The 18,415-nt window shown below is 43.1% G+C and overlaps 1 protein-coding gene across 1 annotated transcript; it reads right to left on the bottom strand.

The window, feature by feature from the left end:
* Nucleotides 1-479: 479 nt before the first annotated feature.
* LOC111389818 (transcription factor MYB64-like) lies at nucleotides 480-1,815 on the bottom strand. Its single transcript, XM_023014796.1, has 4 exons — nucleotides 1,607-1,815; nucleotides 1,407-1,516; nucleotides 1,177-1,301; nucleotides 480-953 (listed from the first exon to the last, which is right to left on the bottom strand). Exons 1-4 carry the CDS (start codon nucleotides 1,813-1,815, stop codon nucleotides 480-482), a joined length of 918 nt encoding a protein of 305 aa, XP_022870564.1.
* Nucleotides 1,816-18,415: the final 16,600 nt, after the last annotated feature.

The raw sequence follows: 18,415 nt of genomic DNA, 5'->3' as shown, positions 1-18,415 counted from the left end.
TAGGATAATAATTATTAACTAGATTAGAAGAAGCCATTGTATGGACTTAATTGAGGAGGAAGCTGAGAAGATGAGACTACATCCATCAAATCCGTGTCCATTGTGCTTCCAAAGGTTGTACCTTGATCAATTGTTGGCAGATTTATTGTTGAATTTACGTTTCCAGCATTGCCTCCATCCCATTGATATGAAAAGTACAACTCATTAGGTTAAATCTGTGAAGCTTCAGTCTCCACGCTTCGAAAGTTAGAATTAAATTCCATGATTAAATCTGAATTCTCAGAAGGGAAAAATTTATTTCCCATAGGGTTTGGAGCGAAACGGAATAAGTCATTTTCCACATATTCTACAGCAGGCAGTTGAGAATCAGTTGTTTGTAAAATCTCCAGGTAAGTGAAGAAGATGGTGGGATGATTATAATTTTCATCAATGTTGAGGCTATAAGTATTCTTAGATGTCCCTTCAGTTGGATTCATTGGTCAACGATGATCGACTGGAATTGAAACGATGGACTGATTGTTTTCAAATAGGGTTTTCATGAAATCCATTTCGTCATTGCATGATTCAAAACCGAAAAAGGGTGTAGAGTCATAATCATCAGAGAGTGGTGTGCCAGCATTGGACAGATTTGCTGCAGTGGTGGTGGCGCCGAAATTAGAGTTAGTAGAGGTGGAACCATTACCGAAATACTTTTTTATGATGTAATCTTGTAATAGTGTTGACTGTCTTCTATCTCCTTTTACTTTCTTTCTCTTTCTCCTTGAAATCTGCCTCCTTTTTGTGGCAATCCAGTGATTCTTTATTGAATTTTTAGTTCTTCCAGGAATGTACTTAGCTATCTCCACCCATCGATTTCCAAGTCTTTCATGTGCTTGAATTAACCGTCTCTCTTCATCTTCAGTACAAGCGTCCTTGATATGAGCAAGCAGATGATTATTCCATCGCTCGCGACACTATTTTCCCACTCTACCAACCATTTCTTCAGCTATTACAGCCCATTTCCTCAATCCAAATTGATGTACAAAGCTAATTAGTCTTCTGTCTTCTTCGCCTATCCACTGGCCTTTTATCTAATATCCGGAAGAAGAACTACCATCTCTCTTTTCCTTCCGATCAGGATTGACTGGTGCAGCTATCACATTTATTGAAAGATTTTCACTCGAAGTCATTTTCTACATATTCTACAGCAGGCAATTGAGAATCAGTTGTCTGTAAAATCTCCGTGGAAGTGAAGAAAATGGTGGGATGATTATAATTTTCATCAACGTTGAAGCTATAAGTATTCTCAGATGTCCCTTCAACTGGATTCATTGGTTGACAATGATTGACTGGAATTGAATTGATGGGCTGATTGTTTTCAAATAGGGTTTTCATGAAATCCATTTCGTTATTGAATGATTCGAAACCGAAAAATGGTGTAGAGTCTTCATCATCAGAGAGTGGTGTACCGGCGTTCGACGGATTTGCTGCAGTGGTGGTGGTGCCAAAATCTGAGTTAGTGGAGGCGAAACCATTACTGAAATACTTTTTTATGATGCAATCTTATAGTAACGTTGAATGTCTTCTATCTCCTTTTACTTTCTTTATCTTTCTCCTTCAAATCTACCTCCTTTTTGTCGCATTCCAGTGATTCTTTGTTGAATTTTCAGTTCTTCCAGGAATGTACTTAGCTATCGCTGCTCGTTGATTTCCAAGTCTTTCATGTGCTTGAATTAACCATCTCTCTTCATCTTCAGTCCAAACGTCTTTCTTAATATGAGGACGCGGATGATTATTCCATTGCTTGCGACATTGTTTTCCTACTCTACCAACCATTTCTTCAGCTATTACAACCCATTTCCTCAATCCAAATTGATGTACTATGCTAATCAGTCTCCTATCTTCTTCGCCTACCCACTAGCCTTTTATCTGATATTCGGAAGAAGAATCATTCTCTCTTCTCCTTCCGATCAGGATTGACTGATGCAAGTATCGCATTTACTGAAACATTTTCACCTGAAGTTTGTTTTTCATGTTAAAGTCCTTCCATGAAGCTTGGCTCTTCGGTGGTGTAATTACTGGTTGTGCCATTTGAAGAAAAATTCTGAAACTGATTTACTTCATTAGAAGGAAAATAGTTTAGGGTTTAGGGTCTAAGGTTCAGGTTGTTTTTTTTTTTTTTTTTTTTAGAAAAGAAATCCACACATCCTTAGTAACTTTTTAGGGTCCACCAAGGAAGGTCGATGGGGGTTAAGGGTTCTCCAACCATATTTATTTCATAAAAATCAAGAATACACGGAAGGAGGGGGGCATGAACCTGACCTCCAAAAAGTAGCGATGCAACAACTGAATATAATAAAATGAAAGTAATAAATGAGGAAGTACTACTTCCCTATACAATAAAAACAGTTTAATAATCATAGGGTTTAGGGTCCAGGGTTCAGGGTTTAGGGTTCCGGGTTCAAGATCCAGGGTCCAGGGTTTAGGGCTCAGGGTCTAGGGCTTAGGACTTGGGATTAGGACTTAGGGCTTAGGGCTTACAGTTTAGGGCTTGGGGTTTAGGGTTTCTGGGACAGGGTGTGCAGGACATGTCCAGGCCACAGCCTTATTTTCAGGGGTTTAGGGTTTCTAGGTCACGATGTGCAGGTCATGTCCGGGACACGTTCGAGCAACGACAAAGAATAATGAAAATAAAATGTAGCTCAATGCTACAACCCATAAATAATAAAACTAGTATACACAACAAAACCAAACTTCCCACCGCCCAATGCCACAAACAAACCGCTCCGCTACCTTCAGACCAGTACCACCGTTAGTCGAGGCTTGCGCTGGTGCATGGTAGTGGTGATGGTGATAATGAGGAGAAGGTGCTTGCACTGTAGATTGGTGGCCGGAGCCATGTTTATCGGACAGAACCATAACCTCTAGCTTTTGACCCTTCTGGCAATGTTCTTCAGCTCCACTGATGATGAAAAATGGACCTTATTTTTCTAGTGAAATTGTAGTTTCCCCATCGTGGAGTTATTTTATTAGATTGGCGTTGTTGTAGATTTTGTAGTCTTCCTCAGTCACTTCCAGCACTAAATCAGCCTTGGAATCATACTTCGGAACTAAACAATCCCCAATCTGAAAATGAGTTTTCTCAGCCCATTTGTTGAACTCGTCAACAGAAGATGGAACTGCCCATAAATTATTTTCACCGCCCATTACGAACTCCCTTGCTTCAGAAAGAACACACAGCCAAAACACGACGATCAAAAATAAGAAAATATATTTGAGTGAAGCCATTTTAAATGAAAAACTGAGAGATTTTCAAATAAAATTTGAGTAATTTTGTAGAAAATAGAATAGAATGGTTTAGGGTTTAGGGTTCAAGGTTTCGGGTTCAGGGTCCAGGGTTCAAGGTCCAGGGTCCAGCGTTGGTTTAGGGCTTAGGGTTTAGGGTTTAGGATTTCTGGGACACGGTGTGCAGGACATGTCCAGGATGCAGCCTTATTTTCAGGCATTTCTAGGCAGTTTCTGGGATACGGTGTGCAGGCCATGTCTAGGACGCGTCTTGGCTACGGCAGGGACGCAACCTGATTTTCAGGCATTTCTCGACAGTTTGTGGGCACAGTGTGCAGGCCATGTCCGGGACGCGTCCTGGCAGCGGCAGGGATGCAGCCTGATTTTCATGCATTTCTAGCCAGTTTGTGGGCACGGTGTGTAGGCAATGTTTGGGACGCTTCCCAGCCACATTAGGGACGTAAGCAGATTTTCAACCAAACGAAGGGAGCACGATGTGCAGGCTATATTTGGGGCGCAGGTACTTCCCAAGCATTCAGGGCAGTTTTTGGGACACGGTGTGTAGGACATATTTGGGACAAGTCATGGCCATGTCAAGGACGCAACATGATTTTCTAGAATTTTTCAATAGTTTCTGGGCATTGTGTGCAGGCCATGTCCAGGACGAATCCTGGCCGCAACAGGGATGTAATCTAATTTTCAAGCATTTCTAGGCAGTCTCTGGGTCACGGTGTGCAGGCTATATCTAGGACGTGTTCGACACACTGCAGGGACGGAGGCTGGTTTTTAGCATTTTAGGGCTATTTTTCGGCACGATGTGTAGGCCTTGTCCAGGACGCGTCCGGATTACGGTAGGTATGCAACCTGATTTCCAGGCATTTCTAGGTAGGTTTTAGGACATGGTGTGCAGGCCATGTCTAGGACACGTCCTGATCGCGGTAGGTATGCAACCTGATTTCCAAGCATTTCTAGGCAGTTTCTAGGGCACTGTGTGAAGGCCATGTTCGGGATGCGTCCTGATCGCGGTAGGTATGCAACCTGATTTCCAGGCATTTCTAGGTAGTTTCTGGGCACGGTGTGCAGGAAATGTCCAGGATATAGCAGGAACGCAACTTGATTTTCAAGTATTTCTAGGCGATTTCTGGGAAGCGGTGTGCAGGCCATGTTCGGGATGTGTCCTAATTGTGGCAGGGTTGCAGCCTGACTTTTAGGCATTTCTAGGTAGTTTCTGGGATACTGTGTGCAGTGAATGTCCAAGATACAGTAGGGATGTAGCCTGATTTTCATGTGATTCTAGGCAGTTTCTGGGAAGCGGTGTGCAAGCCATGTCCAGGATGTGTCTAGGCCGCGACAAGGAAGCAGCCTGATTTCCAAGCATTTCTAGGCAGTTTTTGGGACATGGTGTGCAGGCCATGCCCAAGATGCGATAGGGACGCAACCTAATTTTCAGGCATTTGTAGACAGTTTCTAGGACACGGTGTACATGCTATGTCCGGGACACGGTAGGGATATAGCCTGATTTTCAGGCATTTTTGGACAATTTCTGGGCACTGTGTCCAGTCCATGTTCGGGATGCATCTTGGCCACGATAGGGATGCAGCCTGATTTTTAGACATTTCTGTGAAGTTTTTGGGCACAGTGTGCACGCCATGTTCGGGACGCAGCCTAACTTTTACGCATTTCTAGGCAGGTCATGTCCAGGACACGTCGAGGACAAAGCCTGATTTTCAAGTATTTCTAGGCAATTTTTGGGCATAGTGTACAGGCCATGTCCAAGACGCATCCTGGCCAGGTAAGGAGGCAGTCTGATTTTCAGGCAGTTTGTCGACACGGTGTGCAGGCTATGTCTGGGCAACGGTAGGGACGCAGCCTAATTTCCAGGCATTTCTAGGTAATTTCTGGGTCATAGGGTTTTGGGTTTTTTTAATTAATTTAGAATTAAAAGCAGGAAGCATATACATGATAAAGAATAATGAAAATAAAATGTAGCTCAACGTTACAACACATGAATAATAAAACTAGTCTACACAACAAAACCAAACTTTCCACCGTCGTAGTGCCACAAATAAACCCCTCCACCGCCTTCAGACCAGTACCACCGTTATTCAAGGCTGGCACCGGTGGATTAGTGGTGATGTTGATGATGAGGAGAAGGTACCTACACTGTAGATTGGTGGCCGGAGCAATGTTTGTTGGACAGAACCATAGCCTTTAGCTTTTGACCCTTCTTCCAATGTTCACCAGCTTCAGTGATGAAGAAAAATGGACCTAATTTTTTCAATGAAATTGTAGTTTCTCCATCATGGTGTTATTTTATTGGATTGGCGTTGTTGCAGATTTTGCAGTCTTCCTCGGTCACTTCAAGCACTGAATTAGTCTTGGAATCATACTTCAGAACTAAAGAATCCCCAATTTGAAAACGAGTTTTCTCAGCCCATTTGTTGAACTCGTCAACAAAAGATGGAACTGCCCATAAATTATTTTCACTGCCTACTACGAACTCTCTTGCTTCAAAAAGAATACACAGCAAAAACTAGACTGTCGAAAATAAGAAAATATTTTTGAGTGAAGCCATTTTAAGCGAAAAATCGATAGATTTTCAAATAAAATTTGAGTAATTTTGTAGACAATAGAATAGAATGGTTTAGGGTTTAGGATTCAGGGTTTTAGGTTAAGGGTTCGAGGTCCAGGGTTCGGGATTCAGGGTCCAGGGTCCAATGTTCACAGTTCAGGGTCCAGGGCTTATGGTTTAGGGCTTAGTGTTTAGGGTTTAGGGTTTCTAGGACACGGTGTACAGGACATGTCCAAGACGCGGCCTTATTTTCAGGCATTTTGATGTGAACCCACGTAGGGCGATGACTACCAAAGCCACAACAAATTGAGAATCAAACCCAAGAAAGCCAATGACAAGGTTTTGGATTAAACCCAGCAGACTGGAACCAAGCTACCTGAATCGCCGAAAATATTTGGACCTTTTGATTACGCAATTTAAATGAATCTCACTCGGTTGATTTGAACGCCACAAGATTAATCTTGATAAGTTCACAAGTTGTTCAACGAAGAACAAGAGAAAGCAATTAATGCCTCATGAATAATATTCAATAATATGAGAGTTGTAATGTTTTACAATAAGGAATAAAGTATTTATACTATTCTAGAGAATCTAAGTAAACTAGGAAAAATATCTAAGAATAATGCAAAATTCATCCGCAATAGCCTAATTATGGTAAAAATCTACTAATAATGAAATTCTATTAAAATAAGGAAAAACGCGAAAGTTGGAAAAATTCGTCTCAGACTTGACCTATGCAGCCGCATAGCTTTAGAGCATGCAGTCGTATAGTGCAATTGGTCTTCAACTTTGGGACTTCTGTTGGGTGTATGCGATCACAGGACTTTAGACCTGTGTGGCCGCATGGTTGAATGCTCCAGCTTCATTTTCTTCAGCTTTAAACACGTTGATCCAATACTCTTCGTCCTTCGTCCCTAACACGAGACTTGCTCCATTTTACATCTCGAACATTGTTTCATCAACCTTTGCTTTGACGAGCAATCCCATCACCTCTTTCACACGCTTGGCCCTCGATCACATCATCAACCCCTCGACTATCAACTGATCTTTTCTCGAGCTCGACTCTAGACTTGACTTTGGTACTTGTGCTTCTTGGATCACATCATCCCCTCCCTCTTTGAAAGGATTCGACCTCGAATCTGCACTTGCATCGAAAAGAGATAAGTAAAAAACATTGAAGGTTGTAGAGAACACTATACTCACCTGGAAGATCTATCTTATAAGCATTGTTGTTGATCTACTCAATCACTTGGAACGGTCCATCTCCTCATGGCAATAACTTTGATTTTCTTTGCTTTGAGAATTGCTCTTTCCTGAAATGCACTCAAACCCAATCTCCGGGTTCGAAAGTGACATATTTTTGGCCTTTATTTGCTTGTGTTGTGCGTTGATTGTTCTTCCTCTCTATTTGCTCCCTTACCATTTCATGGAGTGTCTTTAACAATTCGGCTTTCTTTTTCCCGTCCAAGCTACCTCGTTCATTCACAGCCAAAGATATTAAATCCATAGGTGTTAAAGGATTAAAACCATAATCGATTTCAAATAGTGAAATGACGTAGTAGAATGCGTGGCCCTAATTATATGCAAACTCAATGAAAGGAAATCGTTCTTCCCAATTCTTTAGATTTTTATTAACCACAGTGTACAATAGTTGTGTACTTTTTCTATTCACTACTTCAGTTTGACCATTGATTTGTGGGTGACAAGTTGTAAAAAACAATAATTTCTTGCCTAACTTATTCCACAAGACCCGCCAAAAGTGACTAGGAAACTTAACATCCCTATCGAACACAATACTTTTGGGAACACCATGCAAACGCACTACTTATTTGAAAAATAAGTACGCAATGTTAGTGGCATCATTGGTTTTGTGGTATAAAGTGTGCCATTTTACTAAACCTATCCACCACAACAAAAATTGAATCACGCCCCTTTTTAGTCCTAGGCAAACCTAACACAAAATCCATTGAAATGTCAACCCAAGGTTCGCTAGGTACCAGTAAAGGTGTATAATGTCCATAGGGTAAAACCTTTGATTTAGCCTTTTTACAAGTTATGCAACGACTACAACTTCATTCTACGTCAATCTTCATTTTAGGCCAATAAAAGCGTTCATTTAACATGTCTAAAGTCTTTGCTACCCCCAAAATGACCCATTAAACCCCCACTATGTGCCTCCCTAACCAACAATTCACGCATTGAGCAATTAGAAACACATAATTTATTTTCTCGAAACAAATACCCCTCATGGTTAAATAACTTGTCAATAGCCCCCTTATTACATGAATTGTAGATGCTAGAAAAATCAAGATCGTTTTCATACATGTCCTTAACTTACTCAAAACCAAGTAATTTCGCACTTAAAGAAGTGAGAAGCACATACCTTTGCGATAAGGCATGGGCTACTATGTTTTCCTTGCCTTGTTTATATCGAATGACATATGAAAAAGTCTCTATGAATTCTATCCAACGTGCATGTCGTTTGTTCAACTTACTTTGACCCTGCAAATGTTTCAATGATTCATGGTCAGTGTGAATAACAAACTAGAGAATAAAGCTCGAACTAGTAAATTACCTCTTTGGCCAAGGCTCGAACTAGAGCTGCCCCACTTAGTTTCTCGCTAAAGTATGCTATAGGCCTCTTTTCCTGCATTTCGGAAACACATCCTCAAATTCCTACAATAAAGAAGTAACTAAACTAGGGAGGGATGTGTTAGACTCCTCAAAATTGAGGAGTGATTCCTTATATACCAAAAGAATCATTGGTTGTCTCTCCACTGTCACCTTTTTCAATTCACTTCCTTTTGCAAAGAAATTCACTTTCGGCTTTTCTCTACTCTCAAAAGACTCTCTTTCTTTTCTCTCATGTGGCCCCACTCTTTTTTCTTCCTTACCGGCCACCCCACTATTTTCTCTCTTTTTCTCTAACTTTCTCACGCTCTTTTCTTCCTCATTTTTCAATTTGATTTGGTCCTCATACACTTGTCTCAGTGTTAATGGCGCAAGAGTGATGACTTTCCCTCTTTCACAAAACTATATTTATTTTTATACCCATCATGCATTGTTTTCCTATCATATTGCCAAGGTTGCCCCAACAAAATATGCCCCACATGTATAGGTACAACATCACATAACACCTTATCATGAAAATTCCCAATGGAAAAAATAATCAACACCCTTTTTGTCACCTTAACCTCTTGCAACCTATACAGTCTAGGATGTTTTAATAGTGTTAATCCCAATTTTTCCACTACATTGGTGCTAGCTACGTTTGTACAACTTCCACCATCAATTATTGCACTACTTACGTTCCCGTTGACGTGACATCGTGTGTGGAATATATTTTCCCGCTGTTGCTCCAAGTCATCCGTCTTGATTTGAGTGCTAAGTGCTCGCCTCGTAACCAACAACTCCCCAATTGCATACTCCATGGTGTTTTCCTCGCCAATGTCCTCCAACTCCAGCATGTCTTCATAATAACCTTTACTCTCGGTCTCTACTTCCTCGCTGTCTCACAAAATCGTGGTTCTTTTATTTGGAAATTGTGAAGCAATGTGTCCAACTCCCAAGCAACGAAAACAATTGACGTCTCGATTCCTTGATGGCTAGAATTCTACCTTTGGTGTAGTCTTGCTAGCTTCTTCCTCCTTTCCTCTCGGTACCTCCGGTCTTGCTCTTGCATCAGCTCCATCTCCTTTATTATTTTCCCACCTTAGCTTCTAAGACGGATTAGAAATCGAAGATCCACCTTGATACCTTACTGTCCCCTTTTCGCTTCAATTACTTTTCCACCTTCATGGCCACATGTAGCATGTCTTCAATATCCACATAATGTTACAATTCCACTACATTGGCAATGTCCTTATTCAACCCCCTCAAAAATTGAGCCATAGTGGCTTCCCTATCCTCTTCCACGTTCGCCCTAATCATAGGCATCTCCATCTCCTTATGGTAATCCTCTATGCTCCTAGTATCTTGATATAGATTTTGTAATTGTTGATGAAGCTCTGGGTAATAGTGATTAGGTACAAGCTATTTCCGTATTAACATCTTCAACTCCTCCCAAGTATTTATAGGTTGTGCCCAATCCTCCACCTTGTCGTCACCACTTGATCCCACCAAGTTATTGCATAGTCGGAGAACTCAAGAGCCGTAATTTTCACCTTTTTCTCCCCCGAGTAATTGTGGCAGTCGAATATCAACTCAATCTTCTTTTCCCACTCTAAGTACGCCCTGGATCACTCCTCCCTTTGAAAGAATGAATGGTCATTTTAATATTTCCCAAATTACCATCCAACTCATCTCCACCAATATTCCTACCTCTCACACCTTCCCTAACGCCTCTATTCCTTACCCTTCCAACCTCTGCATCCACAAGTGCATCCTTATCGAATCCAATATCAACCTCAAAGTCATCCTGATCATCTATACTAACTTTTCGCCTTCCATTCCGTCGTGCATTATTGGTTCCCCGTCGAGGATTAGCAGGCATTGGATTAAGCCTATCTAACCGCACATCCTGTCGATCCCTCACGTGCCCCATCATCCTTCCCATCCTCAGTATCGATTCCACCATCATGTTAAGTTGATCATTGTCCCTGCCAGAATGTCTTCCATCCATGTCAAACATCCTATAATCCAACTTTTTCTGCCTCACCAGGTTCACTCGAGATTCACTCAATTTGGCTTTTACCCTCAAATGATCTTACCACTCTGCCTTTTACCGCTCGTTGCTTTCACTACATTCTTCAAAAATCAAATTGGAACTCAACAAAGGAATTAGTCTCATGAAACCTAAACCGGATGCGAGTGAGATTACAAAACAAAGAAGGACTCGAATTTGGAAGTTTTGAAATTCAAGAAAGTTGTTCTTGAATTGATTTGGATTAAGAAGACAATTTAAGAAAACAAGGGACTAATTTGGAAATAAAATACAAAAAAATTGAACAGTAGATGTCAACGGTACCTTTTTCGACTTCTTTTTTTACTTTTTTTTTTCTTTTTCTGCTACTGTACGATGAACAGTACGAATTCTTTTCTTTTTTTGGGACCTGAACTTTAACTACAACACCAACATAAGAAACGAAAGTTGTTTTGGATTCAAAATGAACCCAAAAACAACTTTTGAAGTTTTAGACAAAAAGAATTCGGATCAAGCACTCAAGAATTTTATTGGACAGAAGAGCATGAAGAACGAAGAAAAACTAGAAACAAAGACTCGATAAGAATTTAAAAGGGATATAGACGAACTGATGTGAACTCGCGTAGTGCGATCATTACCAAAACCACAACAAATTGAGAATCAAACCCAAGAAAGCCAAAGACAAGGTTTTGGATTAAACCCAATAAATTGGAACCAAGCAACCTGAATCGCCAACAATATGTGGACCTCTTGATTACACAATTTAAATGAATCTCACCCGGTTGATTTGAATGTCACAAGATTAATCTCGATAAGTTCACAAGTTGTTCAACAAAGAATGAGAGAAAGTAATTAATACCTTACGAATAATATTCAATAATATCAGAGTTGTAATGTGTTACAATAAGGAATAAAGTATTTATACTATCCTAGATATCCTAAGTAAACTAGGAAATATATCTAAGAATAATGCAAAATTCGTTCACAATAGCCTAATTATGGTAAAAAACTACTAATAATGAAATTCTATTAAAATAAGGAAAAAGACGCAAAATTTGGAAAAATTCACCTCGGACTTGGCCTATACGACCGCATAGCTTCAGAGCATGTGGTCGCATAGTGTAATTGGTCTATGACTTTGGGACTTCTACTGGGCGTATGCGGCCACAGGACTTTAGACCTGTGCGACATCATGGTTTAATACTCTAGCTCCGTTTTCTTCAGCTTTAAACATGTTGATCCAATACTCTTCGACCTTTGTACCCAACACGAAACTTGCTTCATTTTGCATCCCGAACATTGTTTCATCAACTGTTGCTTTGACGACCAATCCCATCACCTTTTTCACGTGCTTGGCCCTCGATCGCGCCATCAGTCCCTCGACTATCAACGGATCTTTCCTCGGGCTCGACTCTGGACTTGACTTTGGTACTTATGCTTCCTTGATCACATAACATTTCTAGGCAATTTTTAGGACACGATGTATAGGCAATGTTCCTGCACATCCTGGCTACAGCAGGGATGCAACCTGATTTTCAGGCATTTCTAGGCAGTTTGTGGGCACAGTGTGCAGGCCATGTCCAGGATTTTCAAGTGTATCTAGGCAGTTTGTGGGCACGGTGTGCAGGCAATGTTTGGGATGCTTTTCAACCACGTTAGGGATGCAAGCAGATTTTCAACCAAACAAAGGAAGCACGGTGTGCAGGACATGTTAGGGACGTAGGCACGTTCCCAAGCATTTTGGGCAGTTTCTAGGACATGGTGTGCAGGCCACATTTGGGATAAGTCATGGTCATGGCAAGGATGCAGCTTGATTTTCAGGCTTTTTTTTACAGTTTCTGAACACTATGTATAGGCCATGTTAGGGTCGTAACCTGGCCGCAGCAAGGACGCAACCCAATTTTTAGGCATTTCTAGACTATTTCTAGGTCACGGTGTACACGCCAAGTCCAGGACATATTTGAGCCACGGCAGGGATGGAGCCTGATTTTTAGGCATTTCAGGGTGATTTTTGGGCACGATGTGCAGGCCATGTCCGGGATGCGTCCTGAATGCAAAAGGAACCCAACCTAATTTTCAGACATTTCTAGGCAGTTTCTGGGACACGGTGTGAAGGCAATGTCCAGGATACGGTAGGGACACATCCTAATTTTCATAAATTTCTAGGCAGTTTCTAGGAAGGGATGTGTGGGCCATGTTCGGGACGCGTCTGGACTGCGTCAGGGATGTAACTTGATTTCCAGGCATTTTTCGGCAGTTTCTGGGACACGGTGTGCAGGCCATGTCTCGAACGTGGCAGGGACACAACATGATATTTAGGCATTTCTGAGCAGTTTCTGGGACACGATGTACAGGCCATGTCCAGGACACGATAGGGATGCAGGATGATTTTTAGACCCCTTTGGGCACGGTGTGCAGGCCATGTCCGGGATGTGTCCTAGCCATGGCAGAGATGCAACCTGATTTCCAGGCATTTCTAGAAAATTTGTGGGCACAGTGTGTAGGCAATGTTCGGGACGCTTCCCGACCATGTTAGGGGTGCAAGCAGATTTTCAACCAAATGAAGAAAGCACGGTGTACAGGCCATGTCAAGGGCACAGGCACGTTCCCAAGCATTCTGGGTAGTTTCTGGGACATGGTGTGCAGGCCATGTTCGGGACAAGTCAAGGCCACGACAGGTACGCAGCCTGATTTTTAGGCATTTTTTGACAGTTTCTAGGCACTGTGTGCAGGCCATGTCTAGGATGTATCTTGGCCGCGATAGGGACGGAGCCTGATATTCAGGCATTTCTAGGTAGATTTTAGGTTACGGTGTGTAGGCCATGTCTAGGATGCGTCCGAGCCACGACAGGGATGAAGCCTAATTTTTAGGCATTTAAGAACAGTTTTTGGGCATGGTGTGCAGCCATGATCGGGATGCATCCTGATCACGGCAAGAATGCAACTTGATTTCCAAACATCTCTAGGCAGTTTTTGGGATACTGTGTACAGGAAATATCCAGGATATGATAGGGACGCAGCCTGATTTTCATTTATTTCATGCATTTCTAGGTAGTTTCTGGGAAGCGGTGTGCAGGCCATGTCCAGGATGCGATAGGGACGCAACCTGATTTTCAGGCATTTCTAGGCAGTTTTTGGGACACGGTGTACAGGCCATGTCCGGGACACGACAGGGACGTAGCCTGATTTCCAGGCATTTCTAGGCAGTTTCTGGGACACGGTGTGTAGGCCATGTTCGGGACGCATCCAGACCACGGCAGGGACGCAACCTGATTTTCAAGCGTTTCTGGGAAGTTTTTGGGCATGGTGTGTAGGTCATGTCCTAGAAGCAGCCTGATTTTTTGATATTTCTCGTCAATTTTTTGGTCAGGTCATGTTCGGGACACGTCCGTGCCACGGCAGGGACAGAGCATGATTTTCAAGTAATTTCAGGCAGTTTTTGGGCATGGTGTACAGGCCATGTCCGGGATGCGTCCTGGCTAGGTAGGGACGTAGCCTGATTTTTAGGCATATCTGGGCAGTTTGTGGGCATGGTGTGCAAGCTAAGTCCAGGACACATCCTGGCCGCGACAGAGATGCATCCTAATTTTTTGGCATTTCTATGCAATTTTTGGGATTCGGTGTTCAGGCCAAGTTTGGGACATGTCATGACACGGTACGGACGCAGCCTGATTTCTAGGCAATTTCTATGTCATAGGGTTTTGGGTTTTTTTAATGAATTTAGAATTAAAACCAGGAAATATATATGTGATAAAGAATAATGAAAATAAAATGTAGCTCAACAGTACAACCCATGAATAATAAAACTAGTCTACACAATAAAACCAAACTTCCCACCATCGCAGTGCGACAAATAAACCCCTCCGCTGCCTTCAAATCAGTGTCGTCGTTAGTTAAGGCTGGCGCAGGTGCATAGTAGTGGTGATGGTGATGATGAAGATAAGGTGTCCGTGCTGTAGATTGGTAGCCGGATCGATGTTTATCGGACAGAACCATAACATCTAGCTTTTGACCCTTCTGACAATGTTCTTTAGCTCAACTGATGAAGAAAAATGGACCTAATTTTTCTAGTGAAATTGTAGTTTCTCCATCATGGTGTTAATTTATTGGATTGGTGTTGTTGCAAATTTTATAGTCTTTCTCGGTCACTTCCAGCACTGAATCAATCTTGAAATCATACTTCAGAACTAAAGAATCTCCAATCTGAAAACGAGTTTTCTCAGCCCATTTGTTGAACTCGTCAACAGAAGATGGAACTGCCCATAAATTATTTTCACCACCTACTACGAACTCTCTTGCTTCAAAAAGACCACACAGCAAAAACACGATGATCGAAAATAAGAAAATATTTTTGAATGTAGCCATTTTAAGCGAAAAACCAAAAGATTTTTAAATAAAATTTGAGTAATTTTGTAGACAATAGAGTAGAAAGGATTAGGTTTTCGGGTTTCGAGTTCAGGGTCCAGGGTTCTGGGACCCAGGTTTAGGATTCAGGGTTTAACGTCCAAGGTTCAGAGTTCACGGTCCAGGGTCCAGGTTTCAGGGTTTAGGGCTTAGGGCTTACGGTTTGGGGTTTAGGGTTTCTGGTACACGGTGTGCAGGACATGTCCAGGACGTAGGCTTATTTTCAAGTATTCCTAGGCAGTTTCTGGGACACAATGTGCAGGCCATGTCCAGGACCCGTCCTAGCTACGGCAGGGACACAACCTGATTTTTAGGCATTTCTAGGCAGTTTGTGGGCATGGTGTGCATGCCATGTTCGGAACGCGTCCTGATCGTGATAGGGATGTAGCCTTATTTTCAAGCATTTCTAGGCAGTTTGTGGGCATGGTATGCAGGCAATGTTCAGGATGCTTCTCGGCCACGTTAGGGACGAAAGCAGATTTTCAACCAAATAAAAGAAGCATGGTGTGCAGGCCATGTCAGGGGTGCATGCACATTCCCAAGTATTCTGGGCAGTTTCTGGGACACGGTGTACAGGCCATATTCTGGATAAGTCATGGTCACGATAGGGAAGCAGCCTGATTTTCAGGCATTGTTCAATAGTTTCTGGGTACTGTGGGCAGGCCATGTCCGGGACGCAACCTGATTTTCAGGCATTTCAAGGTAGTTTCTGGGTTACGGTGTGCAGGCCATGTCCAAGACGTGTCCGAGGCATGGCAGGGAGGAGCCTAATTTTCAGGCATTTTAGGGCAGTTTTTGGGCACAGTGTACAGGCCATGCTCGGGACGTGTCCTGATCGCAGCAAGAACGCAACCTAATTTCTAAGCATGTCTAGACAGTTTTTAGGACACATTGTGCAGGCAATGTCCAGGATACCGGGACGCCGCCTGATTTTCATGTATTTCTAGGCAATTTCTGGGAAATGGTGTGTAGGCCCTGTTCGGGATGCATCTGGGTTGCGGTAGGGATGTAACCTGATTTCCAGGCTTTCTAGGCAGTTCATGAGACACGGTGTGCAGGCCATGTCCAGGTTGCGGCAGGCACCCAACCTAATTTTCAGGCATTTCTAGGCAGTTTCTGGGACACGTTGTACGGGCCATGTCCAGAACACGGCATGGACGTAGCCTGATTTTCAGGCACTTTTGGGCATGATGTGTAGGCCAAGTTAGGGATGCGTCCTGGCCACGGTAGGCACATAGCCTGATTTTCAGGTATTTCATGGCAATTTTTGGGCACAGTGTGCATGCCATGTCCGGGATGCGTCTTGGCCGCAGTAGGGATGCAACCTGATTTTTAGGCATTTCTAGGTAATTTCTAGGACTCGGTGTGCAGCCCATGTCCAGGAAGTGACATGGCCATGGTGGGGACGCTACGTGATTTTCAGGCATTTATGGGCAGTTTTTGGGCATTGTGTGCAGGCCATGTCTCGAACACGTCCTATCGCGACAGGCACGTAGCTTGATTTTCAATCATTTCTAGACAGTTTCTGGGTCACAGTATGCAAGCCATGGCCAGGATGCGGCAGGGACGTATCCTTATTTTCATGTATTTCTATGCAGTTTTCTAGGGCACGGTGTGCAGGTATTGTCCAAGGATGCAACCTGATTTCCAGGCATTTCTAGGCAGTTTTTGCGACACGCTGTGCAAGCCATGATTAAGACGAGTCCGAGCTATGGTAGGGACGCAGTCTAATTTTTAGGCATTTTTGGGAAGTTTTTGGGCACCGTGTGCAGGCCATGTCTGGGACGCCTCTTTGTCGTAGTAGGGGGCACAGCCTAATTTTCAGGCATTTGTAGGCAATTTGTGGGTACAGCGTGCAGGCCATGTCCGGGACACGTCTTGGCCGCGCAGGTACGCAGCCTGATTTTCTGGCATTTCTTGACAATTTCTGGGACTTGATGTGCAGGTCATGTCCGGGACGCGTCATGTCCACAACAGGGACGGAGACTGATTTTCAGGCATATTTTTGCAGTTTCTGGGACACGTTGTGTAGGCCATCTCTAGGATGCAATAGGGACGTATCCTGACTTTCAGGTATTTTTTAGCAGTTTCTGGAACACGATGTGCAAGCAATGTTCGGGACGCGTCAGGGCCGCAGCAAGGATGCGGCCTGGTTTTTAGGCATTTCTAGGCAATTTTCGTGACATGATGTACAGGCCATGTCTAGGATGCTACAGGGATACATCCTGATTTTCACATATTTCTAGTCAATTTCTTGGACACGATGTACAGGCAATGTCCGGGATGCATCAGGGATGCAGCCGGATTTTCAGACATTTCTAGGTAGTTTTTGGGACACGGTGTGCATACCATGTCCAGGATGCGATAGGGACGCAACTTGATTTTCAAACATTTCTGGGCAGTTTCTAGGACACGATGTGCAAGCCATGTTCGGGACGCGGCTTAATTTTTTGGCATTTCTGGGAAGTTTTTGGGCATGGTGTGTAGGCCATGTCCTAGACGCAGCCTGATTTTCTGGTATTTCTTGACAATTTCTAGGACTCGATGTGCAAGTCATGTCTGAGACGCGTCATGACCACGACAGGGACGGAGCTTGATTTTTAGGTAATTTTTGGCAATTCTGGAATACGGTGTGCAGGCCATCTCTAGGTTGCGACAGGCACGTATCCTGACTTTCAGTTATTTTTATGCAATTTTTCGAATACGATGTACAGAAATGTTCAGGTTGCGTCTAGGCCGCGGCAGGGATAGGGCCTAGTTTCCAAACATTTCTAGGCAGTTTTTAGGACACGATGTGCTGGCCATGTCTAGGATGCTACAGGGACACATCTGATTTTCACATTTTTCTAGTCAATTTCTTAGACACATTGTGCAGGCAATGTTCAGGATGCGTCGGGACAACTGCAGGGATGCAGCCTGATTTTCAGGCATTTCTAGGCAATTTTTGGGACATGATGTGCAGGCCATGTTTGGGATGCGTTCTGGCCGCGGTAGGGACGCAGCCTAATTTTTTGGCAATTCTTGACAATTTTTGGGACTTTATGTGCAGGCCATGTCGGAGACGCGTCATGGGCACAACAGGGATGGAGACTGATTTTCAGGCCTTTTTTTGCAGTTTCTGGGACACGGTGTGCAAGCCATCTCCAGGATGCAACAGGGACATATCCTGACTTTCAGGTAATTTTTGGTAATTTCTGGAACACGATGTGCAAGCAATGTCTAGGACGCGATAGGGCGGCAGGGATGTAGCCTGGTTTCCAGGCATTTCTATGCAATTTTTGGGACACGATGTGCAGGCCATGTCTAGGATGCTACAGAGATACATCCTAATTTTCACGTATTTCTAGACAATTTCTTAGACACGATGTGCAGGATGTGTTTGGGACGCACAGGGCTGCTGCAGGGATGCAACCTAATTTTCAAACATTTCTAGGCAGTTTCTGGGACACGGTGTGCATGCCATGTCGAGGATACGACAGGGACGCAACCTAATTTTCAAGCATTTTTGGGCAGTTTCTGGGACACGATGTACA

The sequence above is a fragment of the Olea europaea genome, unplaced genomic scaffold (assembly GCF_002742605.1).
Source record: "Olea europaea var. sylvestris unplaced genomic scaffold, O_europaea_v1 scaffold626, whole genome shotgun sequence".
NCBI classification, from domain to species: domain Eukaryota; kingdom Viridiplantae; phylum Streptophyta; class Magnoliopsida; order Lamiales; family Oleaceae; genus Olea; species Olea europaea.
This window is presented reverse-complemented; position numbering and strand designations above follow the sequence as displayed.